Genomic DNA, 27500 nt, shown 5'->3' with positions numbered 1-27500 from the left:
ATGACACACAGTATAGTATGCACTCATTGACAAACGTACACAAGCGAACAATCATGACCCTGAGAGCCACGAAAAAGCAAAGCAGACATGATTATAACCTTGAAACTGTAGGGGAGAGGGACAAACGCATTGGACACACTTCATACGTTTGTCTTGCATGAGGCCTGCAGACACAGATCCCCCGCCATGCAGCTCATCTTGCAGTGTTAGGGCACACTCACACTACGCCATCTGTACCGTGCCCAAGTCCGTTTCACACCTGTACCGTGCTCAAGTCTAGATCGTTTGGCTAGTGTGAGCACACCAGCCGTACTCAAGTCCACTTCAATTCCATGGCCTGAGCACACTTGGGAGAGGTGTGCTCAGGCCACGGGAAAGATGCTAATGAGCGGACATGCGGACACGCACGGCTACGCAACCTGAGCTGGAAGACGTATAGTCCATGCGCGACGCTTCTTTCCAATTGAACAATAAACATGATGGCTAGCGGTTTACGTTGGTGCGATAGTGAATTCGATTTTTTTATAAAAAATACCCTGTTCGTCATGGCGCGGGCATTCTTGGTTCACTGGAGAAGGCGGGGCTGTGCACGGAGTCTAGCCCTCTTTAGAATAATTTGCACACTCCCGAATGTTTTTATTTTTATGAATGAGGACACCCGCATGCAAGAATAAGTTCACATCTGGGTGTAGGCTACAAACGCCACTAACTATTTACAAGTGCAAACCTTGTTTTTTATCCCGACAATAGACTTGTAAGGACAGTTCCTCTGCGTCTCTCTCGTAGATCGCACCATCTTTCAACGTTGTTTAATACGACTGCATCACCTTCTCTCACATGATCAGCAGCTCGCGGAATTTCACTTTCTCTCAAGTTAGAAGTCAACTGCTCATGATCATATCGCTGCATTGTCTCTGTGGAACCACGGAGCCGACGCATTTACAACAGAATGAAATCGTACTTGAGCACGGTGCAGGTGTGAAACGGACTTGGGAACGGTACAGATGGCCTAGTATGAGTGCGCCCTTACACTCAATGCCTGGATCCACGTAAAACACACTGCCTTCAGAAAACCACTGTGCGTTGGACCCATACAAGTGATGCATGTCCATCTTACAGACACAGCTTGTCTACGCAAAGGTAAGCTGTATGGCAATGGAAACAAGCTGCTAATGTTACAAGGAGAGTAGGGATTGGGTGACGCACACACACAGAGAGAGAGAGAGAGAGAGAGAGAGAGAGAGAGAGAGAGAGAGAGAGAGAGAGAGAGAGAGAGAGAGAGAGAGAGAGAGAGAGAGAGAGAGAGAGAGAGAGAGAGAGAGAGAGAGAGAGGAGAGAGAGAGAGAGAGAGAGAGAGAGAGAGAGAGAGAGAGAGAGAGAGAGAGAGAGAGAGAGAGAGATGCAAACCCGTCACAACTCACCGGTCAGCTCTCAGCAAATCGCGGTCTATTGCAAGGTTCCATACGCTACTCCCATATACGTTACTCAACATTAGGCTTTACACACACACACACACAGCCAAACACTTTCACTTAGAAACAAACCCATCCCGGCTCACACAGACCCATATACAAATATGTGTCAGTGTGATGCATACATACATACACACACAGAGACATATAGACCCATACACACAATCCCCTGTCAACACCTAGCTTGTATGCGCAGATGGCTATTGTAAAATCTCCTACTTCAGTTGTGAATGTTCTTTACCAGAAACAACCACTGACAACTTACTCTTCCACATGCGCTCTCACACACACACACACACACACACACACACACACACACACACACACACACACACACACACACACACACACACACACACACACACACACACACACACACACCCACCCACCCACCCCAGCGTGTCGTTGAAATATGGTGATGAATGATGTCTTACCTGAGTGGCAGCAGAGACACAAGGTGCAGGCGGGTCCCCCAGGAGGAAGACCAATCGGAGAAGAAGAAGAAACCAAAAGAAAAAGTGAAAAGCGTTAGCGTCAGTGAGTATGTGCAGGAGGCAATAAATGGCGCAGGGTTATGAAGGCTTTAGGCTAGATCGAGTGTCCCTCAGCAGAGCGGAGGTCGCGCCGATGACAGGATCCGCCTGATGCGTTTAAAGCAGACATGATGATTTCCACAGAAACCCAAAGTGGACTTTCCCGCAGAGCATGGCCCGAAGAGCTCCAGTTTCAGATGGTGGCGTGCCGGCACGAGTGTACCGGTGTGTTCACCGCACACACGTGGCACGCTGTCCCCGGTGTCACTCTGAAGTGTTGACATGTATAATGTACCTTATAGGATCAGCTTTTATTATTTTCAACCTTACTGGGAAAAAGCTAAAACAATGGACTTGAAGGTTTTTTTTTGGTGGAGGGAGAGACGTTTGGTTGGCCACGTGGCTAGAAGCTCTCCCTCTAACCGGACAGCATCTCACTTTTTATGACTTTTTTTATTCATTCAAACAATCAGAAAGTTGTTTTGTTCTCCTTGCTTCCCTCTAACGAGGAGCTGACTTAGGGAGGCAGGCGTGTCCAGATGACGTCAGTGGTCAGGTAGCTAGCCTGAGGACTGCTATGCACACAACTCCATCACTTTATGTTCTCCTTCTTTCTTCCATTTCTCTTTTACACATGCCAACACACACACAGATAGACGCATACGCACACACTGTGGACGGACACGGACACACACACACACACACACACACACACACACACACACACACACACACACACACACACACACACACACACACACACACACACACACACACACACACACACACACACAGCAATTAGAGGGCAGCACCTTCCCAGGCAGGCCGGTTTTGCGTTATTGGCGATTATTAATCATTCTACATGTTTTCCCATGATCCTCAGCGCGGCCAGCACACACTGACCTCAGCTTTCCATTGAGGGTTTGGCCCTGAACGTCGGAACCTTCTCACAAGGAGGGGCCCCTGATCTCCTCACCGTCCCCGTCTCTCCTGGCTCTCATGACCTTTCGACCTGGTCCTCGTGAGGTGAAGGACAGATTGCTGCTGGTTTTGGCCCTGGCAGTGAGTTATGGTGCGCGGCGCTACAATGTGGTCAGCAGCCGTGTTTTTCTCATGGAGTCCGGGGAGGGATGGCAATACAATTACAGCCAATAAGTCCCAGCCCTAATGAAGATAGATGGGGTCAGCGGCTAGAGCGGCTGGGGCACATTGTGAGCTAATTCAGCAGCGTTTTACATGTAGCGTGAGATAATAGCTGTCACATGATGGCTGGAACGAGGCTTAGGTAGTAACTTGCCAGGTTTTGGGTTGGAAAAAAGCAAAAGGAGTCGTTAGGAAAAAATGGACACGACTAAAAGGGGATCTGGTGGGAGACGGCGAGAAGTAAGGGGAAAAGGGGATAGTTGCTCTCAGCCTGCTTACGGTTTGCCCTGTGCGAAAGGCAATAGCTCTCTGAGATTTGGTCGTAATCTCCCTCTTGAATCAGCCAGTAATCTCTTTGCAAATGGGACTAATGCCCAGTAAAATGAACAGAGGGGAGGGCCCAAGAGTTTTTCTTCAGTGGGAAAACACACATAGCCACCTGGGATCAGCCGGTTCTCAAGTCTAACTCGTCCACACACACTAACTAACACACAATCTTGGATTCCTGAGGGACCCCACCAGGGGACTGCTGAGATAATGTGTGTGTACGTGTGTGTGTGTGTGTGTGTGTTCATTCACTAAATAAAGCCGAGCCATGCGCCATGTCCAGTAGGAGAAGGAGAGTAGGAACAGGAGGGAAGAGGGGAGTTTGACTGGGTCAGGACCCCCCCCCCTCTCTAAAAAAAATAGCAGTCTACATATGGAGCTCATTGTTGATAATTCACCTTTCAACTCCTACTACTGACTGCTCAAAAGCCACTTATGCTGCTGCCCATTAATCAGTCAACATGCTAACTAGCAGCATGCTAACGTCACATACCAACAGATAATGATGTGAAGAAAGAGCAACAAAAGAAGAAGAATGAGAATTGATCAAAATGATCAGTGATCAAGCAATCCATAAAGTTGCGCACATGATCAGTACAAAAAGTGATTACACACACACACACACACACACACACACACACACACACACACACACACACACACACACACACACACACACACACACACACACACACACACACACACACACACACACACACACACACACAACCCCACACCCCACCTTCACCCCCTCAAACAAACACAATGCGCACTGGAGCTGAACTGGACCTGAACCTGGCTCAGTGTCTGTTTAAACTAAACGTTCCAAGTTAATGCGAACAAATATCCACAGAGCTGCTCAGAACTTTCCTCATATCCTGCCTTGGCCCACACACACCGACAAGCACACACACACACACACACACACACCGACACACACACAAACGCACGCACACAAGCAAACACCATATCAAATACAACATCTCCCTCTCATGCATACACACAAACCGTGCCAAAAAAGGGGCCCCAGGACTAGTGGGGCCGACTGTGAAGGTCCTGCCGGGGCGGTCCTGATAGCCAGTGAAACCCCTCACTTGACAATGCCCATTGTTTTCGGCTACCATTCCCCAGGATGCATTAAAATACGCTGTGCAGGGGTACAAAAAAGGAGCCTTTTGTCAGAATCAATCACGCAGCCATTCCTGAAAGGTTACAGTTCCTTAGCAGGCTGAGAAAATGAGCAGTGTGCTGGTGTTTAGGTCCTTGGTCCGCTTCGCATGGCCGCTAGCTCGAAACATGGTCTGGAGCGCGGACCGGGCCGCTTTTTCCACTGTGTTCTGGTGAACGTGCGGTGGAAGGGCCAGCGTGTTTTACCAACAGTGACCCTGTTGTGTGTGAGGCACCGCTGGCTGCCAGGGGTCATTTTCCAGTCGGCTTGGTCTAATTCGGAGCCCAACCGAGACCAACGTGGCGGAAACACAGAGAGAGAGAGAGAGAGAGAGAGACAGAGAGACACACAGACACACAGAGAGAGAGAGAGAGAGAGAGAGAGAGAGAGAGAGAGAGAGAGAGAGAGAGAGAGAGAGAGAGAGAGAGAGAGAGAGAAATTAAGAAAGTGAACCGTTTTTTGTGCTCCTTTTGTGTAATAAAAAAAGGAAAAAGAATTGCTTGCTCTTTTTCCCTGAATTCAATAATTGAATAATTCAACAGTGACATCATGTTCATGAAAACAAGACAGTTAAATGTAATAAGTTAAATTTGCTGTAACCTAACGAAACATTAAAAAAAGAAGCATGCACTCAAAATAATCAAATTCTAAAACAAGGTCTCCAAAGTGTTAGGACTTTTCAAGAACGGAATAATAAACACAAGTGTCTCGTCTGCTTAATATTGTCTCCTCAGAGTGTTTATAGAAAAAAATTGCATTTCTATGTCAAAACAAGCTTTGGTTGATCTCAGAGCTACTGGCCGTCGGTCAGTTGTTGAGACCCGATTCCCACTGCCACACATCCAGCCACATAACCGTACATAGCTCTTCATACTCATCGCTCTCTATGTCGATCTGTCTGTGTCTCGATGTCTGTTTGTCTGTCGGTGAACCCTGCGTTCTCTGTGTTCTCCAATGCTAGGATAAAGACAACTTGCGCGGGCCGATCAGAGAAGTAAAAAATAAAAAAGATAAAAGAGGAAGTGACATGTCATCTCAAGCCGAACAGGGAATGACAGGAATACAGCTAAGAAAGGGAGGGAGGGAAGGAAGGGAAAAAGAGGGAGAGAGAGAGAAAAAGAGAGTGACAGACAATGACAGCGAGAAGAGCAGGGCTGACGGAGGTGGAGAGTGATGGATGGTTTTCCATACATAGTCTATCTATTTTCCAGAGACTATATGAATGCATTGCAGTGGATCTGGTTTTCCACAGATGTGAACTGGAGATGTCTTTAAGTTATGAGAGTAGACAATATGGGGACCTACAAATAATTTTCATGACAAAATCTATCCTCATTATTTTCCCTGATGATGCTGGATATGTGCTGAATACCAAAGCATAGCAAAAGCAGTATTGCCTTCATGAAATAATCAGCCAATATTTTCGATTTCAAATGCCTAAATAAAAAAAATAAAAAATCACGTGTTACTCGTACCAACAAACCGCTTTTAGTTTGTTTGCCAAGTTGAGCAATGAATGCCAAAACTGCAACGGATGAAAGAAATGTGTGTGAGATATGAATAATGCATGAGTGGCAGGTCAGATTGATGTGGGGTATAGGGTTTCAAGGCTGCCATCGGAGGGGCAGTGCGGCCGTGCCCAAACCCAAGCACGCACACGCACACATTACACACCCATACTTCAAACGGTGTGGTCTGGACTCCTTCATCGAAAGACACACACATGCACAAATGTACACACAAGTACATAAGCAGCACAAACTCACTCAATCACTGTGGTAGTTCAGACTTTTACACACACACACACACACACACAGGGTCTTGACTTCCTGGCTGTCCCAAACAGGAACACACAGGGTTCTGTGTGCTGGACGCAGAATTCTAGGAGCCTGACGGAGAGGCCTGGTTTCCACACCTGTGTTTTCCACAGTAATTAGGGACGCATACTATTCTGGGGGCAATGCACACACACACACACACACACACACACACACACACACACACACACACACACACACACACACACACACACACACACACACACACACACACACACACACACACACACTTCCAAGAAGACAAGGTGGCTCTCAGAGCCAGAGTCCGTACTGTGGGGCTGATGTTTACCCCAGAGCAGCTTCAGTTTCCTCTGGGCAGAGTGTGGACGCTGCAAGCAAAAAAAAAAAAAAAAAAAAAAAGGCTGGAAATGGCCTGTAAATAAAATATGTCATGTTCCCCGTTCCACGTCATTAAGAGCGGTCACCATATAGGTGCACCAACTACGCGGATGGGACCAGACGGTGAGACGGAGTGCCCGTGGGTAACAGAGAGGGACTCAAATAGGTGGCTGCCTGTTTAACTGTTGGGAGGGGTATTCATAAGATGGTGGCTGGATTGATTCTCACGGTACCATAGATTTAAGAAGAACATACTGGGATTACACAACACACGGCGGACCAAACCATCACCGGGCAGTGCCAGGCCGTGCTCACGGCATCTCGCGGTATTAAAAGGAAAACATGACAAGCAACCTTGAGGGACACCGACGTGAGATCTCTATACTTTTGAGGTCCCCGTTGGTTAGTGAAGCAATGAGGCAATCTATTGCTCTGGGAGGAGACATGGGAAGAAAGAAATAATGAATGCTGAGATTTACGATGAGAGGGAGTAAGGCAAAGGCGATGACCTCTCTCTCTCTCTCTCTCTCTCTCTCTCTCTCTCTCTCTCTCTCTCTCTCTCTCTCTCTCTCTCTCTCTCTCTCTCTCTCTCTCTCTCTCTCTCTCTCTCTCTCTCTCTCTCTCTCTCTCTCTCTCTCTCTCTCTCTCTCTCTCTCTCTCTCTCTCTCTCTCTCTCTCTCTCACACGCCTGTGGTAATTAGAGTCTCATTACAGCCGAGCGGGCGCTTTCATGTCGCTGGTGAAACATGGCCACCGTCTCTCCCCTCTGGCCCACAGACATAAACAAACACTTGAGTTGCAGCGCAGCCTGGAGCAGTGTAGCCTGCGCTCTGACACGGACGGACACGAGAGCAGGGAATCCCCTACCAAGGAGCATTCCCACACACACGCTGATACAAGCCGATAGACACATACCCTCTCCACCACCACAACCCACCCTCATGGCCAACAGGGAGAGAGGGACGAGACAATTGGAAAGGAAGGAAGGAAGTCCAATAAACTAAACAGCACAGAAGGGGGACGAGGTATCATGGGGGGAGAGAGAGAGAGAGAGAGAGAGAGAGAGAGAGAGAGAGAGAGAGAGAGAGAGAGAGAGAGAGAGAGAGAGAGAGAGAGAGAGAGAGAGAGAGAGAGAGAGAGAGAGAGAGAGAGAGAGAGAACTGCTGAGTCTGGGTAATGACATAATGACAGGGCTGCAGTGTTTAGCAGCAGTGGCTTTTTATAGCAACTGTCAGGACAGATGTGCAATCGCTCAATTTGATTGAGTGGATGTGTGTGTCCAATGTCTGCGCATTTGCGTGAGATACAGTGTGTGTGTGTCTGTGTGTGTTTATTTGGAGAGTGCCTATAAGTTTGCGTGCGTGAAGCTAACCGCAAAAAACAAACACACACACAAACACCCAGTGCACATGTGCACGTGTCTGCGAGGCTGCATGCGCTGCATTAGTATGATGCTAGGCTGACTCAGTGATTCTGAGTTGAGATCGGAGGAAAAGAGAGACGGTGAGGAGTGGAGACAAAGAGTAGGAAGCTTGATAGAGAGACCGGGAGAAAGTGAGGGTGAGAGAGAGAGATGTTGAGGTGTGCTGTGTTTGACCTTTATGTAGAACTTTCTTATTTTATATCTCAATCACTGCATTGTGAATGTTTATTTTCCATGCCAATAAAGTTCTTTCGAATGAAGTTGAGAGAGGGAGAAACAGTGGCAGAGACAAATTTAGACAGGCAGATGGACAGACAGGGACAAAGTGAGACACAGATTCAAATGAGAGGGAGAGATAAAGAGGAGAGACAAAGAAGGAGGAGAGAGAGGGAGATTGACAACGAGGGGAGGTATCCTCCTTGAGGCCAGCGTTGCACTGAGTGGAGCCACAGGAGAGGGGGTGACGCTGGGGTCACCCAGGGTGCAGGGAGCAGTAACTCCAGGGGCACATTTAGAAAGAAAACAAACCGCCAACATCACGACAGGTCACAGATAGGGCCTTAAGTCCGATTATACGCTCACACACACACACACACACACACAGACACACACACACACACACACACACACACACACACACACACACACACACACACACACCGTACTACAGTCTTATATAGCTCAGACCACTTAATTAAACTTGAGATCCGTGGCACTCCCACAGAAAGGCCCACCTTTGAAAAGCAAATACACCCCCCCCCCCCCCCAACCCGCTCTCCCCGAACTGTTTTAATAAGGACAGGGTTCAATGGGAGCGGAGGCCGAGTCAAAGAGCCGTTGTATTGGAGGAGGAGGAGGAGGAGGAGGAGGGTGGGTGTTCAGTTCCATGCTACTTTCGTCCCACCGACACCTCGACACATCGTTGTCCCAGCAGTCAGACACAGCTCTATTCAGCCTACCTGAATATTGTGTCATTGTGTGTGCATGCATACGGATGGCCTTGTAGAAATTCAATAAAGCATGCGTTTACAGTCCGTGATAGTCAACTCATGGGTGGTTCCATCTGCATGGCTGCAGTTTTGTGTGTGCACATACGCGCGTGCGTGTGTGTGTGCGTGCGTGTGTGTATATGTGTTTGATATGTGCGTGTGTATGCTTTGTTGTGTGTCTGCGTACACACGTGCTTGCGTGAGTGCGTGCATGTGTACATTAATGGGCATATCTGCGTGCGTGTGTTTTCTTGTGTGTCTGCGTACACGTGTGTGTGTGTGCACGTGTGTCTGTGTATTCATGTGTGGTGCCAACATGCTGCAGTCCAGAGGACAGTGCAGAGGACAGATTCAAGCCGGCGTGAGCACTGAGGCACTGGAGGTTATATAAAGAAGACAACATGAGGAAGCTATTGGGGCTCCTCTTCTCCTTGTGAGGGAAGAGCAGCTTTCAGTGCTGTGCCCCGACAAAGGTTTCCATTCCATTACAGCCGTCAGGCCCGTTTGAAGTGGACCGCTTGGGCCGCTGCCTCCGCCACGCTCAATAGACTACAAGGCTGCTCTCCACGGGCCTTGCGGGAATATGCTGGCGGCCTGTGTTCCCCCAGACTCGTCCATGCACCTGGGGAGGGGTGGGGAGGGCTGTTCGGCTTGGCCCAAAAGAGAGTCCACACACACACACACAAGATCCCTTAACCATAAAACCTAACCCCAAAGAACTACAAACTGAACCACATTCAGTGTTTATATTCAGTCCTACAAATCGTCTATCAATGAAATCCATCCGTGTTGCGTCATCAACATTTGTGTCCAGAATGCATTCATGGTGCCTTGGGCACACTGGCACAAATACAAGCATACACATATGTAACCACGCACACATGCATGAATATATAATGTAACGACATAGAAATATATGCATTTGCAAAGCCGGATTTGAGGGAGGGGAAATTAGAGAGTGTAACAAAGTAATTTGCTGATATCAGGTAAGAATCCTGGGGTCAGAGCGAGAGGGAAAAATGGCGTGGGGGGAGGGGGGAGACAGAGTAGGGGGAGGGGTTGACACAGTGACATTGAGAGGCAACTGAGCTAAAGAGGGGAGAAAGTGTGTGGGAGAGAGCGAGAGCAAGAAGAGAAGAGTTGAGAAGAAGAGAGTGAGGGAGGGTGGATCGAGAGAGCCTGAGAGCTCTGAGAATGGTACTTTGTTCTTGTGATATTTGGCCTGAGCTCCAATCTGTCCCGTCTGGATGGGGGATCTTCCCACGAGCCACTTGAGACGGGTGGACGGAGAGCAGCAAGAGTGTCAGAGTGTGGAAGGCCGAGAGGGAGGGAGAGAGAGAAAGAGAGACAGAGCGAGAGAGCGAGAGAGCGAGAGAGCGAGAGCGAGAGAGAGAGAGAGAGAGAGAGAGAGACCAAATGAGAAAGAGAGAGTGCGAGAAGGTCACATATATTCCTCGTCCAAAAGCACTTGGCCAGACTCTCTAGACAATTACAGCGAGATACGCCACACACTCACTCATCCCCGTCAGCCAGATTTGGAAAACGCAAAAAATACACACTTAACACACACTCTCTAACTCATACCCAGAGACGGCTAATCGTTGTTAGCTTTGACGGTTCGCACAAAACAGAAACATGCATTTTGTGGGTTGTCCGTGTATCTCTAGAGGTCACGCAGTGGGAGGGGGGATTACTGCATTAAGAGGGCTGGCTCTCACACTTGTGCTCCCCAATCAGGAGCAGTAGAGGTCCCGGCTTCAAAGACCAGCTGTGGAACCCGGGAACGCTCTCTCTCACACGCACACACACACACACACACACACACACACACACACACACTTATGACCACACCCCTACTCATCACCTCACCACCCCCTCACCCGTCCCCACGCCTCCCTCCCCCCGCGTCTCAACCTGTGAAATCCACAGCAGGAGACCAAACTCTCCTCTCCCTCCATGAGCCCCCACCTCCTTCCTTCCCCTAACCCGAGCCCCCCTCTCCCTTTCCTGATCTCCCCCAGTCTCCAGGTGGGAGGTAGGCCTTCAACAGAGTGGGGGATCTGACCCCACACATACACATAATCCCCGCGACCAGAGTACCCCACAACACCAGCTCGAGGCCCAAACCTCTGGACTGAAAGACGCCTCTCTCTCTCTCTCTCTCCGTCTTCCATTATCTCCACGCGTCTCTCTCTATTGCCCTTTGTACAAACTCAAACAATTTCAGACATCTATGAAGATAATGGAGGTAAAACCAAGAAGCTGCAGTGGAAAATAATACAATTGCTCATAATAGTAATGCTAATAATAGTAAGAATAATAAGGAAATAATGCTAATAATTATAATGCTACTTGATTGTGTTTGACAGGCCTATTTTCCTGTGGTCTCTCAAGTGAATGGTGGGTATGACCATGTGTTGGTATGTTTGTTTATCAATGTCAATCTACGTGTGTGTGTGTGTGTGTGTGTGTGTGTGTGTGTGTGTGTGTGTGTGTGTGTGTGTGTGTGTGTGTGTGTGTGTGTGTGTGTGTGTGTGTGTGTGTGTGTGTGTGTGTGTGTGTGTGTGTGTGTGTGTGTTTTACTGCTTAGTTTGGGACCCCTGAGGCAGGAAGACATCCCACTTGTCAATGTGAAAGCTGAGGATTCCTGTTACAGCGCACAGTGAGAAGAAGAGACAGAAACAGGGGGAGCAAAGGAGAGGAAGAAAAAAAAGAGCAGCATCTGCTTTCATCCTCTACCCGGCAGGGGAGCGCCCGGGCCTGTCAGTCTGAGAGGGACGGCCAGCTGCCAGCACAGTCCCGGGTCTCACTAACACACACACACACACACAATGATAAAATAAATAATACAAATTAATAACTAAAATGATCAACGCACAAACCACAAACAAATGACACAGCCCTTTTTCCCTGCATTCTCCGTCTCTCTACTTATCCCTCTGTCTGACTGTTACCTTTTCCTCGTCGCTAAGTCAACAAGCAAAAATATTAAATGATTCAAAGATTCCGAGGCAATTATCGTTTCAGTCCCTCTGTCAATCAAAACACATTTTCTAGCCATCTGCTGACAGGGAGGAGCGATGACGAGAGCAATTAAAAGAGAGTGAATGACAAAGAGGAAGAGAGAATGGCAGAAGATAAGTGTGTGACAGCAAGACAGGCAGAGGGAGAGTCAGAGGGAGGGAGATTTAGGGAGGGGGTGAGGAAGAGAAAGAAAAAGAAAAAACCAACAGAGAGAATGACTATAGCATGGTTTCGGTTTGTGTGGAGCGTGACCCGGAGTCTCGGTGCAGACGTAAGGCCACAACTGGAGTCAGGTTTCCGTCTATAAAGCTATAGTAAGCTGCCGTCAATTGGTTGAACACGCACACACAGTTACATGAACATATGCATACGTACACACCCTCACATACATACACACACGGACACAGAATGTAGCATGGTGCAAAGTGTACACACACACGCACACACACAGACACACACACACCCCTACATAGGCCAGCTACGGCCTCTGCATCACCATGATGGCTAGGCTTTTCACTAAGAGAGAAAAACTCAGAATGCATTCAGACTTCTCTGTGATTGTGACAACAGAAGATAGGAACATGAAGCCTGTACTCTGACTCCTCTCACCCTACCGCCCAGGGTGTCTCTTTTATTTTCTTATGTTGACTTTATGTATGTCATTGGTCTGGGTCTTCACCAAACACGCAAACAATGCCTATTTCAGTTAAGTTAGGCAAACCTCCCCCCACCCCCAGCTTTCAATTAATCATAATCAAACCCACAAACTAAGAATCATATTAAAGAACACAGGAGACTGGGAGACTTGTTCTCGCGGCCTCGTTCCAAACAAAACATGGCTGAAGCTTCTGGCGGCTTCTTCACCAAATGAGGGATCTGATCCTTACGCCCTCATTATGTCAAGTTACGATCTGTAGGAGGACATGCAAAGCATCTCTCTGTGGGAAGGAGCTGTGTGCGTGCATGTGAGCAGTAGGGGCAGACCATATTATTGAGGTGCTCCTAAGACCGCAGGTTAAATTTCACCTGCAATTAACACCTTGCAATCCTCCTCTAAAATTCATTTTCTCCTCCTTTTTGCATACACACACACACACACACACACACACACACACACACACACACACACACACACACACACACACACACACACACACACACACACACACACACACCTGCTGTTTATTCACTCTGCCTGTGTTGGATGCCGTGTCAACATGGCAGGAGCTGCTGCCCCGTCTCTCCTGCTCGTGAGAAAACACACACACACGCACACACACACACACACACACACACACACACACGGCATCCGCCCCTCCTACCTCACATGCAGTCCCTCTTACACACACTCACACATGCAATTACACACACTTTCCAAAAATAACATGACGTCATTTCATACTAGTGTGTGTGAGCGCGACGGAGGTGAGGGTCAGGAGGCAGCGGAGCAGGGAGTTGGCCCAGGGGTGGGGACCGGTGGGTGTGGGAGGAGGTGAAACACAACGCCCCCTTCCACCAGCCCTCGCTGCTCCTATAAGCTCCCACTCTGTCTCCATCTGTGTCCAGCAGTGTCTATTAAAGGAGTGGTAATCCCCCAAATCACTTCTTTGGTAGAAAACAGTTCCGTTTGGGTCTCACAAAGTGAAAATTTTGGTGTTGTTTTTGACATGAACGGATCAAGTTTGTGTAAGATGTCTCCTATAGCCGGCTTGAGACCATTTCCAGAGTTTTTCCAGATAGTTCTCTATTGGCTGCAGACGATATCTGAAGCCAATGTAACGTTGGTTTTGACATCGCTGGACAATGTACCTCGCACTTGCTCTAATGGAACCCATTTTTTCGAACCTTTCACGGCCATTTTTTTTTTCACTTAGTTGCTTCCAGGCTGAAGTATCCCCCAACCGCCACCAACTTTATCACTGTAGAGACCTAGTACAATACACGTGCACCCAATGGGATGCTGCAGAATATCCTGAATCAATTGTCTCTGCCCTTGTTGTTCCGATAGGGACAGAGTGGCCCCAGAGAATGTCCTGTGATCTGACAATCGTAGGTGGAATCCCACCAATGGAACACACAAGTCAATATTTGTGCACCCCCTAGTGGCTGCACAGTCAATTGCTTAGAGTGACTGCCCAGTTATGCACGGTCAGCGAAAGCACCAAAGAGAAGAAAAGAGAATTGCATCACATCACAGATCGCAATCTTGCTCAATGAATGAAAGTTACGAGAGAAGACATTGTAAAGGGTAAAACCCAGGCTACTGTAGCCCTCTGCACAGAGCCCCATACCAACTGCCACATTCCAACTTGATGAATGGCCCGCTGCTCTCATCAATCAATTGGGATTGGCCCTGATCTGCGCTGTGATTGGCAAATTAGCCTCATCTGTAACCATTACAGTTCAAGCAGGCAGCTGCAGCTGAGAGAACGAGAGACAGAAATAATAAAGACGGTGAAAAGTGACACCGGCCGGTCCGTCCTGCCACCTCATTGTTTTCACACAATGCTACCAGGAGTCTGACAACTCTACTGCCCCACAGGGTTTGACACGCTGACCCACACACAACCCCACAATCAGAGAGTTTCCACACACGTATGCATATACATACACACAGAAGGAAACGGCTATCAAACTGTTTTTCAGCAGGTATTTTGAAAATAAAAGCTGAATGAAATATAAGCGTGGTGAGGTATTCATCTGCAGCTATTAAGTGTGTGTGTTGGGGGATGGGGGGATAGATGTGTGTGAGTGAGGGGCACTGTGAGTGTGTGTGCTTGCGTGCGTGTGTGGTCTATGGCTATGTGTGTGAGTGTGTGTTGGTGTGAGTGCGTGTGGTCTATTGCTATGTATACGTGTGTGTGTGTGTGAGTGTGTGTGTGGTCTATTGCTATGTATACGTGTGTGTGTGTGTGTGTGTGTGTGTGTGTGTGTGTGTGTGTGTGTGTGTGTGTGTGTGTGTGTGTGTGTGTGTGTGTGTGTGTGTGTGTGTGTGTGTGTGTGTGTGTGTACGTGCGTGAGTGCATGTGTGCATGCGTGGGGGAGGCTGGTTGAGAAACCAGGTGAGCCACCATCTCATCTGGTAACAGTTTTCTGCAAGGGAGGACAGCTAGTGCCCAGCAATTAGACACCAGGAGGGATATATGACTGGATAACTGGCTGGTAAACTGCTCAGCTTAACAGACCTAAACAGACAGGGCTGTGACGTAAGGGATCAGTAGTTGTGTATTGTTGGACCGCAAAATAGGAACAAATATGATGGGGTGAAAAAGGCTCAAATTGGATTTACAGCACATTACAGTACAGGGCTTGCAGCATATGTTTATACACACACAATAAGTGGAAAGAAAGAAAGTATTCATAGAAAGTATCAAACAAGGAAGGATGGAGCTCAGGGGGGATGGCGGGGGGGGGGAGAGAGAGAGAGCCAAACCACTAGGTCTGATGTCTCCCCTCCCAGCCAGTTCTCAATGTTCTACACACAGGAAATGGCTTTTCTGAAGCCAGGGGGGATGGGGGAGGGGGTAAGTGGAGGATGGATAAATGAGTGGAGGGGGGCTAGGGCCCAGGGGCCATGGGGCCCCTTTCAAACAGCTGTACCCACTGCTGGCCACCTCAGCACGGGGCCACTGCCCATCCCTGGGCAAGGGCGAGCGAGGGGAGAGAGAGAAGGGAGGAGGGCCAGTAAATTAATGGAAATATGTTCCTCCAACATCTTCATCTTATCAGTGAGAGGCCCTGTCTGTCTGCAGCAGCAGCAGCAGTGCTGAGCTGATTTATTGAAGTTTTTCCATCTTGTAACACACTGCTCTCCAATCCAGACACATTGCCACATTCCTGACAAACCCTACAACACTTAGACCGGCCCTAATGCTCAAAATTGTTCAACAACTGAAAACAAAACGGACACACTGTAATATCCTCAATCTTGAAATCATTCAGTAGTAAACCAAAATGAGATCAGCGACAGTGGAGGATTACGGACAATTGTCTTAAAAATGATTCCAAACCAACCCCCGCCCGCGCCGGGTTTGGAGCACAGCATTCCCTTCCCGGCATACTTCCCATAATGGTGTAATGAAGGGCTCCATTGAGAGCCGTCTAGATGGTGCTGGAACTCTGGTCCGGGCCAGACACCCGATACCCGGGCCCAGACGACGCCCTGCCCGCCGCACGCCTTCAGACGTCGTTAGGGTAGACACACAGCACGCCCCTCCTGCCACCCGCAATCCATCCCCAGCCAATTACTACCAATTACCCTGTCCCGGACGCCCGGGCACAGGCGGTCAGAGGGAGAGGGGGAAGGGGGGGGGGGGGGGCAAAGAATGAAAGAAGGAATGAAAGAAAGAAAGAGAGACGACGACAGAAAGAAAGAAAGACAAAGAAAGAAAGAAAGATGGAGAGAGAAAGTATGAAAGGTAGAAAGAATGTCAGATAAATGAAATCAGGGAGGGAGAGAATCAGAGAGAGAGAGGGAGACAGAGGGATAGAGATAGAGAGAGAATAAGTGGAATAAAAAAAACACTTAACAATATTGATTATTATCCAAAAGCTGATACGAATTAGGCAGGCAATATTTGCTGTTGTTGTGCTAACACAAAGCTGAGAGCAGCGATTTTCCTGAGAGATTGCGTTCCATATAAAAGGGATAAAGAATGGGTGAGAGTGTGTAAGTGAGAAAGGATGGGAGAAAGGGAGAGAAAGAGAGAGAGGGGGGGGGGGGGAGGTCAACTTTCAACCAAAGAGATGGTTCATTAACATCGTGAATGTCTGAGTGTCCCACAACACATGTCTATTTCCCACCACACACACACACACACACACGCACTCGCACGCAGAGACTCACACAACCGCTGCCTCCATTCCCCTCAACCTCTCAGCTTCTGTTTGACTTCCCGAAAATCGTCCTTTTCCGAAACCAGAGCCACACGGAGAGGAGCTGCCTGAATCACCAGACCTGGAATGTCGGCGTTCCCACAGGAAACCTGGAGCGTCTCAAAGCAAGGTGTCCAGGACAGGGGGAGTGGCCACCAACATGTACACACACACACACACACACACACACACACACACACACACACACACACACACACACACACACACACACACACACACACACACACACACACACACACACACACACACACACACACACACACAAATCCACAGTCGCGCTTGCCTGGTCCCAGGGACTAACCTGACTTTATAAGCAGGGACCGAGACCCTCGGACCTCAGGCAAAAACCGGACGCACACGCACACGCACACGCACACACACACACACACACACACACACACACACACACCCTTAAATTGATTCAACAAAATAGTCATATTTATTGTTCATCCTAACCTCAAGCGTACAGATAAACTCCCCGGCTGGACATGGTGATTCAGCATTTCCGCTGAGAGAAGTGGCCTTGTGACCTTTTACAGGCAGAAGTGCTGTTCAGACAGAGCTGTTATGATGCGTGTTACTACAGGCGGTTGTGACTGCTGTCTCGTGGAATCAGATATGGCAGACTGACGTATTTTACTGACGCCATCAAAGCCACTGCGACCGACCTGCATAGCATGGGGTGCCATGGCTACCACCCACCTCTTATGAAAGTGACCCACTGAGCGCGCACACACACACACACACACACACACACACACACACACACACACACACACACACACACACACACACACACACACACACACACACACACACACACACACACCTCAAAGAGCAAATGACACGGACCACCGTGAGGGGCCTACTGCAACCCGTTGAGCTTTTCAACTGTGCAGCCACATGTAGTTCAACGCCACATGTGTTTTAAGGTCACTCTATATCACACACTCGGGCCGCACACACAGGAATGTGTACTCACATGTACTGCCACACACACACACACACACACACACACACACACACACACACAGAGACAGACACGCGCACGCTCACACACAGCTCCATCTGCTCCTGGACATGGCATCCTGCTGTTTCGTTTCATCTCAGCAGGACTCTATGTTTGCTGCTGGCACCATAGTGAATAATACAAACACTGGATCTCTGTCATCGTCCCTGCAAAGCCTGCATCTCCCTCCCTCTCTCCCTCCCCCCCGCAGGCGTATCTCAGCGCGTGAGGCGGGAGGCGGGAGGCTGGAGGCGGGATGTGGGACATGGGTGAGTTGTGGGAAACTAAAGTGAAGTCTGTGGCCTCGCAGCATGTGTCCCTCGGCCCCGGCTCCCCTCATTCCCCCCCTCGCTCCTCCTCCTCTGCGCCTCTCTGTTTCTCTTCTGGCAGGGCATCACAGGAGGCTCCATGCAGATCACATACGGCCAGCCGCGAGGAAGCTGGGAAAACATGGCCCCCACAATGCTGTGCTATGCGCACACATCTGAACTCTGCTCAACTCTCCTGCTTTTTTGGGTTCCTTTGTGGTGTTTCGCTCTGGACGACGACTCTGCCTGTGTGTGTGTGTGTGTGTGTGTGTGTGTGTGTGTGTGTGTGTGTGTGTGTGTGTGTGTGTGTGTGTGTGTGTGTGTGTGTGTGTGTGTGTGTGTGTGTGTGTGTGTGTGTGTGTGTGTGTGTACATGTCCAAAGGAGTTTGGACATGTGGAGTTACTGTGTGTGTGTGTGCGTGCACGTGTGTAGTGTGGGTATGTGTGCGTGTAGCATGAGCTCCCATTATTGTGTTTGTCTGTGAGTGTGCTTGGTGTGTACTGTGTGTGCTTGGTGTGTACTGTGTGTGTGTGTGTGTGTGTGTGTGTGCTTGGTGTGTACTGTGTGTGTGTGTGTGTGTGTGTGTGTGTGTGTGTGTGTGTGTGTGTGTGTGTGTGTGTGTGTGTGTGTGTGTGTGTGTGTGTGTGTGTGTGTGTGTGTGTGTGTGTGTGTGTGTGTGTGTGTGTGTGTGTGTGTGGTGAGTGCATGTGGGTGATCCACACCTCCACATAGTCCTTGGCGTGTCCCCAGTCCCGCATGGCTCCCAGGTTGCCCAGGTAGATGCAGTCCTGAAGGCCCAGGTGGATCTTCGCCACCGAACGGGTGATCTTACGGGTCACAAAGTTTGCTCCTGCAGAAGAAAATAACACATGCTCAGTGCTCACAGAATCACATTTCAATAAGCATGGTAAAATACGTATGGGTATAAGTCAAAGTGCAAAGTACAGTTATGCGTGTGCATACACGAAATCAGAATGACAATGTGATCCAGTTGGAATTTAATGGAGAATGGAAATCTAATCATTCATCATGTGCCCACCTCACCGACCGTGGCTCCCCTAGCCACCAAACGGCACTTACCCACGCCAACATACGGGACCAATAAGCCTCGGCAGATCAATGCAGTTCATTACCACCTCACGTCCCAACCAGTGGAACCACACGTTCGCACCAGTGGAACTCTTTTCAAACCATGTCTTAAAACAGATCCATTTTCATTTTCCCCCGTTAATTGACAGTCTGGTGTCGACGCTGGGCGACCGGCCCATCCAACCCACGGATGGAAGTTCCACGAAAAAAATCCTCAGATAAACAAACAGGGCGCTGCAGATTTTTGCGATGCCGGGACCACCGTGACTCCGCCGGTGAAGGACAATCCGGCCCAGGAGCACCGCGGTGCGGCTCCGACAGGGGTCTGACAGACAGGCGGCTCTGTGGAGCCCCTGAACCAGGGGGGGGGGAGAACGTATGTGATATTATATCCTCAGAAAACAAATGATCTCCTAATGACTTTCTTTCCCGCTGCGCTGATTTGGCAGAGTGCTGCGGACGGGTGTCGTGTTCGCCTCTCGCCGTATGCGGGAGAGTGAATGGCGGCCCTGCAAATTGAGCGCAGTCCAATCAAAACACTTCCTTTTTAAAGCTGGGTATCAATGCAAAATATTAAGTTGCCATGATTAATAAAGCTGTGATCTTGGCTTAAAACTGCAAAAGTGAGGATTTCAACCCGCTCGAGGCAACGTGATCCTCGGCATCAAATGGAAAATATCATCAAAAGAGAATCACTATTCATAGCACACAGCATGCATCTCCCATAACCTTAGGGGTGACCCGCTCAGAAGTAGAGTTTACACAGGCCAACCTCAAGTCGTCCCGCATAAGCGGAGTACGGCTGTTCTCCGAGAGGCCGCGGTAGCGCGGCGGCTGTCTCTACGCTGTATCATCGCACTGACATTGAACAGAGCCTTCGTGTAGACATAGAAAAATCCCATGAAGCCAACCATGCGAATGCACCAAATTTGTAGTAGTCATTTCGTACGAAAGCCACAGCCCCGTGCGGGCTGAGAAAACCCAGACCTGAGAAAGTCAGACCTGCTTATTTTAGAACACACAGCATCGTGTGTGTTGGTGTGAGTCACATGACCGCATATCAATAAATTGTATCTATTATCAAAGAAGAAAAGATGTCTAAGCTTGGCATAGACTCACCGTTGAACGGCTTGCTTTTCTAAACCGTCTCCATTCATCAAAGCGTTCACTTATGCAACGGGTATATCCCGAATGATTATCAGACACCTTTATTAGGAAATAGTATGTGCTCATGAACCGTAAATAAACCGCCTCTGGAAAACCCCTCCTGTCTCAAGGCAGTCCTGTCCTCGCATGATCATTTTCTCGCTCTCTCAATCTTGCTTTTTCTCTCTCTCTATCTCTTTCTCTCTCCTTCCTCACAGGCATCTTATACAACCTGGCAAGCATCATATGTTCTACTCACTGTAGTCAAATGCTAACAATCAGTCATCTGTCACCGATGCATCTGTGAATGTCATCTCTGCTCAGTGCCAAAACCCCCCCCCCCCCTCCAACCCGAGAGGTTGCCTTATCAGATCCTTTGGATTGGAGTCATTTATCATTCCAGTGCTAGCACTCACTCTGCATACAGGTGGACACATGTACGTACACATGACCCAAAAACAAACGCATTAACCTGGGGAACCAGCATTATGCGTACTCCTTCGCACATGCACGCACGCAGGCACGCACGCACGCAGGCACGCACTCCCCCGTCCACACATTCTCCCCCCGATACCACATATTACGCTCGGTGGGACAGAACTGCGCAGGGAGGCCGTAAAACAGTAACTACAGCTCCCATTGGGTTCCCGTCCATCCGAAACTCGAGAGCCTCAGGTTAAACGCAGGTTGTCAAAACAGTACCGCACCGCGCCGTTATGGGGGTGTCGGGATACAGTGGGCCCGCCCAATCAGCAGTTAAGTCCATTATTTTTCCTCTGGCACACCTGTGTTCCCCCCCTAGTGAAGCTCACACCTCTGTTTGGAGTGGCTGAGTGCCCCCTGCCTGGCCTAATTGCTGCGGTGTGAAGCTCGGGATAGGCCCTAATGGACCGGTTGGCCTGGCCCAGGCACAAAGCCTACTCTGTAACTGGTGCGTGGTGTTAATGTGTTTCCTTTACTGGCAGCAGCGTGGCAAGACGGCCAGGTTGAGGATTGGGGAAGGAGGGAGTAGAGGTTTTGGGGGGGGGGGGGGGGGGTGGGAGAAGCAAGGCAGGCAGCAGGAGGGTTTGGAGCCCAAAAGAGGGCAGCGATGGCCGTTTCACCTCGCCCGCGGCCCTGCGGAAAGTCCAATAAAACCATGCGCCGTGAAAACCGAGCAGACAGCGGGCGCCCTGCCAGAGACTGACTCTCTCCCTCTCTGTCCTCTCATTCTAACTTAGTCATTTCGGTTTAATTTCTTGTTCTTTTCCCCCCTCGTGTTTCTCTGCTTCAATTTAATTTCTTTGGCCTGGGACGGGACAGGAAAAACGTAAAACAAGGGCCGCTCTAGCACTGCAGGTACCTCAGCATCGGGGGGGGGAAGTAGAGGGCGGAGGGCACAAGGGAATTTGGGAGCTCTGAGAGGACATAAAGACTCACCCCAAGGAGTAGCATGTCTGCCCTGACTGAGTGGGGGCTATGTGCATCTGGTGGGTGCTTGAGCCATGACATATCAGGGACTGATATTGTGCGTCTGCTGGTTGCGTTGAGAGGGCGGGGCGGGAGAGGGGTTTGGCCTGGTCACTCAGTCGTTTGGGATATTCTGGGCTGCTGCCTTTGCCACATTGCCGAGGGAAGGTGACTGTCTCCAACCTTCGTGACGACCCAGCCTTATTCATAACCTCAAGATTTCTCTGAGTCATACGTATTTCTTTGACTGTGTGTGAGTGTATTTGTTTGACAGTGTTTGTGTGTGTGTGTATGTGTGTGTGTGTGTGCTTCTTTGACTGTGTGTGTGTGTGTGTGTGTGTGTGTGTGTGTGTGTGTGTGTGTGTGTGTGTGTGTGTGTGTGTGTGTGTGTGTGTGTGTGTGTGTGTGTGTGTGTGTGTGTGTGTGTTATTTTTTCTTTGTTAATTGCTCAGGACTAAACAAAAGTCATATTTTGCAACGTTCATGCTGTTGACAACGGATGTGTTCTGGTAAATGCTGTTGCCCTCAACGGAGTCAAGTCATTGTTAATGAGAAACAATATACACTATCCTCTGTAAGATGCCATGAGAAGTACTCACCAGACCAGATACCCCCTAAGAGGCATCGTTTTCACAGACACATAAATATAAAAGTAACCAAGAATTTATTTAGCCAGAGTTGTCATGGCAATGCTCATGTTACCTCAACATGGGGGTTACGCACCTGTTTTGGAACTCACCCAAAACTGCAAATCCCATAATCCCATACTGTCTTTTGCAAGCCCCAAGGGCTAGAAGCTTTTGGGTTCAATCCAAATGAAAAAGGCCGACCTATTTTCCACCCTCACCCTTTTCACTTTGAACCTTTGATAAATTTGCTCTGCTTGTTTTTAGTTTTTTTTTAATGGCACAAAAATCAGCCGTTTCTAGCCCACTCTGGCACGCCTGTTATCCCTACTGATTAATGGCTTAAGCGCCTCGCTTGTCAGAAGATTGAATGATTTTGCAGACCATGAATCTTTTCTGGGTCAGGAGTTGGCCAAGTCCTGCCAGGGCCAAAGAACTGTCAATGTCTGCCATCGCCGCGTTGCACAATCCACGTCCCGGGTTGATCTATGAAGCCTCCACCAAGGGGGAATTGTTGCACTTCGTCCAAGAGAGGTCCTGTGCTCAGCCCTGCCAACGCAGTGTCTGTTCACAACTGACATGCTGCTGCCCTCACTTCAGGCTGACTCAGCTGACAGGCAAGGTGAAGCGAGAGAGCAACGGATAGGAGTGATGGATGGGAGGCCAAGAAAGAGAAACTCCTTTTAAATTGTGTCATAATATGTTGTGTTGCAATGCAATAAATAGCATTGTACAGAGGTATAAATCTAGAAAGGGTAAATTATCCGGTAAATGCCTTATGAAGAACTGTTATCTGAAACTGAACGGGAATAAATTGGGACGATTCTTTGAACAAACGACAATACAAGAAGCTCTATACTCTCTTTTTGAAACTCTTTGCCAGTCGAAAAGAGAGAATGGAGAGATGCCCAAAAGTTGGCCCAAGTGTGTTTGGCACTGAATAACCTGCCAATCAACCTAGGGAGTGCCGGTGATGTTAAGAAACGCCCGAGCGTTCTTAAAAGGTAGGGTTTGGGGACAGCATTTGAGCATCCTTACAACTTGCCATCAGCTCATCACCTCAGTAGACCAGATCCACAGATTGCATGGCAACCTTGAAAACAAAAATAATCTGGGCGTGCGAAGGTGAAACCTTGCTCATCCAACCATGACATCTGCAGCCCCAGCCCTAGGCCTCTGAGGCTCAGAGAGTGTAACCGACGCAGGGACTGGGTAGGGTCATATGACCCAATAGGAAGAAGAGGAGTAAACACTAGAGGATGTGAAGCATGGAAGCAGAGAAGGATTCTGTCAGCGACTGTCCTCCAAGGTGTCAGACGCTGCATATATACCATGACCAGAGTTCACCTGATGTTTAGACTGCCTTCACTCAGCCTACTTCAAGAATTAAAAGCAAAACCTCAGGTTCTCCGAACTCTTCTTACCCCTTGATGACACACATCCAATAAGTTCCTGGTTGGATATGTGAAAAACAACCCTTAAAATATTGGAAAAAATCATATTCCCTTACCAATTCACCAAGGCAATTGACCTTTCAGACTCTACGACTCAACGAGATACAGAAAGACAAAACTAAAGCCTGTGAAAGGCCAGTAAATATATGTTTGTTTAAAGGGGCAGCACTGACATTGGCAGTGCTATTTCAACCCCTCAGTGCTGGCTAGTTTTTCTCTCCAAGCATATTGGTATATTATTATATGCTGCAAGCGTGAACCACAGATTTCTGAGAGTGGAGGAGCACTGGGGACTTCCCCATAAACCAGGGGTTTAACATTCTAAAAGCTTGGGGGGCGAAAAGGACAGTGGCTATGTAGTAGGAAGGGTGTATTACAGACTTTCACACGCAAACACATGGTCATAGGTTGACGATAGTTTAATGTGCATTTTCCATTATTTGAAATTAATCAACCCCAACAATTTTGCTAAATGAGATCTGAAAACATAGGGATTTACAGGTTGATTGCCCGCAATGAATAATGCCTATAGTTCGTTTTGGCTGGATACCTGACTGCTGTTTCCAATGATGGCTGTTGGTGTGCTTCATATATCTTGCCAATATGGTGTAGATTTAGCTAAAGCTAATTCGCCTTATGAGTATCACCGCAAAGCTTGTTTATTATGGCTAAAAGCTAAGCTAGCCCGTACAACAGTATCTGAGGTATGAGTTGGCAGCAAATGCAAGCTTCTGTTTGTTTTTCTTCACACTGGATTTGCAACAAGTTATTTTTCCTTTTGACTGATTGATAGTGACTTTTCCCAGTGGAACAATAGGGACCTCCTGTTTATTGGTAGAGCAGTTATGTGTTTACGAGAGTTTCAGGATAAACCCGGGGAACATTCCTGGTGGGATTAAGTCATCCTCAGATCTGAGCGCCTTGTTGGCGTGGATGATAGAGAGCAGACGTTGGTCTTGCTTTCTTCTTCAGATAATTTCCTCCATGGCCCAACCAAATGACCACTAAAGCAGCCAATAGCACATGGTTTGAAAAACATTCAGCTTCATGGAACTTGAGAAAAAAACCTGAACCCACTGTTTCAGCTGGCATTCGAGCACTATGATATTTAAAAAGAAATGGGTTTTGTGTTGAGGGTTTTAGGAAAGAGGGGGGAGTGTAATCCGGATGGTTGTGACCCTGTCCAACTTTGTGATACTTTTAGTACTGTCATTTTTTAGGAGCGTTATAATGATTATACCCCTCCCTCAGACGCAGACGTTAAATAAATCGCTGCTCAGATTGATATTCACCATCCACACACACTGTAGCGTTATACAGCAAGGGTCCGAAAAGCCTAAACCTTCTCTCGGATGCCGCAGTCAACCGCTGGCCAGACAGAGCTCCAAACGTCCACACAAACCACGCTGCCGGTTCCCCCTTTGTTCATGACGTCTCAGTGCCTCGGAAAAGGCGCTCAGACGTCACTAAAAGAATGCCACCTTCGTTGGAATGTTCACATAATGTATGTTATGTTTTGCGGAGAACCTGTCAGTCTGTCTGTCTGTCTGTCTGTGTGTGTGTGCGTGTACACACAAATCCACTCTGGGATGCATGAAATCATAGCCTTTCTTGCTTGTAGGGGTGGGATGCATTAGTAGTGACATCGTGGACTTCCTTCACCATTAGTGAGAAATTATCAAAAGGTATACAAACGTAGGGGGTGGGGCAGCCCAATGTTAATGAATGAGCCATTAATGCGTCATTCAGCCACAAATGCATTCACAAAGCTGATATTTAAATTAAACGGCTGCATGGTAAATAGAGTTGTCACCCCGGTTAACAGCCGTCAATAATGACATTTCTGTCTGCTCCATTGACAAACAGATAATTCTCTCTGTGATGTAATTTTGAACATTTTAATGACTTAACTCAGACATGGGCATCATACAGCCCGGGCCCGATTTGCGCTCCCAATATGGAGGAAAATAAATAGAGGAGAAAAGGATTGTTGCTGGTGCAGGCTCACGGATACGGATACCCAACGGCCCCCGGATCTGAGCTCCTGCCGGACTCCGGCACCGGAGTCTGGCAGGAGCTCTGGGAGTCGGCAAACTGCAACAATCCCTTTCTCCTCCATGTCGCGGTTCAGTCTGGACTTCAGATTGATGTGGAAGTGAAAGACGCATCCCGAGACGCACTTCATATTATATTATATAGATATCTATATATTATATATATTATATTATTTTGATATAGAAATCCAGGACGCCCGCCGGAGCTCCAGGATTGTTCTAGATTAGAATATTTTATAGAACACGGCAAAAATCTGTGTGCGCCTCCGGATGATATTATGAATCCTAAACGACTGCGTCGGTTTCTCTGACGTCTATGGTACTTCCGCAACAACTAAAGACTGGCCATGGTTGAGAATGAATTGGCCGAACATAAACATGGCGGTTCCAAGGGGAAGCCTCTCTCAAACTCAGGCGACCACGCATAACAGAATCGCTCCAGCGATTGTGGACACAATTTACAGACGCAGACTGCGGCCACCAACATAGCTTTACCCAATCGAAGTTAAGCGGAGAATATAAAAAATAAACAAAAATAGCATTTCTGTAAATATTTGTAACATAATGATTCCTCATTTTGTCTAAAGGTATCTTATAATATGGGCTATTTTTCTCGTTCCTTGAATATGTAGTTAATGCCGGACACTTCTGATAGGGTGGGCAAGCTGTTAATCATAGTGGCACTGGGCCACATTTGCCCTTATGTGGCTACGCGCCTGCCTCAGAGTAACAAAACAAATTCAAAAATGAGTGCAGCAAAAAAGAGAAAAGTTCAGGAAAAATGCAGGATGTTATTTTCACATCATTGATCAGTTGCAGAGGTTGGCATTATTATACATGTCCCACATAGATGGTGATGATACAGATACATCAAATTCTAAAATATTTTGTGAGATGCGTATTCCATGTTGCTCTTTTATATCTTTCAAGCTAACATAGGTGTGATGAAGTCGATCTGCACTTAAATTGTGTTCTATTTTTCTATTTTTTGTTTTCATTCAGTGATGAAGGTCTCCCTCTGGTAGCCTCAAATAAATGTGATGATTTCAAGCCAGATTGCCTTTAGTCTGTATGTTAATGTATCCTGCACACATACATTTGGTGTTTTTTAATAGTTATCTATCTTGAAGAGCTACCGCTTGTTTGACAGTTGAACAATATGCAGGGTAGTGCAGTAAATGATTCCTTGAAAGTAAATCCAGTTATTGTAAC

The 27500-nt window shown here is 48.1% G+C and overlaps 1 protein-coding gene across 1 annotated transcript in view; it reads right to left on the bottom strand.

Annotated features, from left to right (window-relative positions):
- Nucleotides 1-27500, bottom strand: part of gmds (GDP-mannose 4,6-dehydratase) — a 132589-nt gene that overhangs the window by 52672 nt on the left and 52417 nt on the right. The window contains exon 7 of the mRNA XM_056603522.1: nucleotides 19193-19320. Within this exon, the coding sequence (XP_056459497.1) occupies nucleotides 19193-19320 (128 nt within the window). The remainder of the gene's footprint in view (nucleotides 1-19192; nucleotides 19321-27500) is intronic.

This window comes from Gadus chalcogrammus, chromosome 12, assembly GCF_026213295.1.
Source record: "Gadus chalcogrammus isolate NIFS_2021 chromosome 12, NIFS_Gcha_1.0, whole genome shotgun sequence".
In the NCBI taxonomy this organism is placed as follows: Eukaryota; Metazoa; Chordata; class Actinopteri; order Gadiformes; family Gadidae; genus Gadus; species Gadus chalcogrammus.
This window is presented reverse-complemented; position numbering and strand designations above follow the sequence as displayed.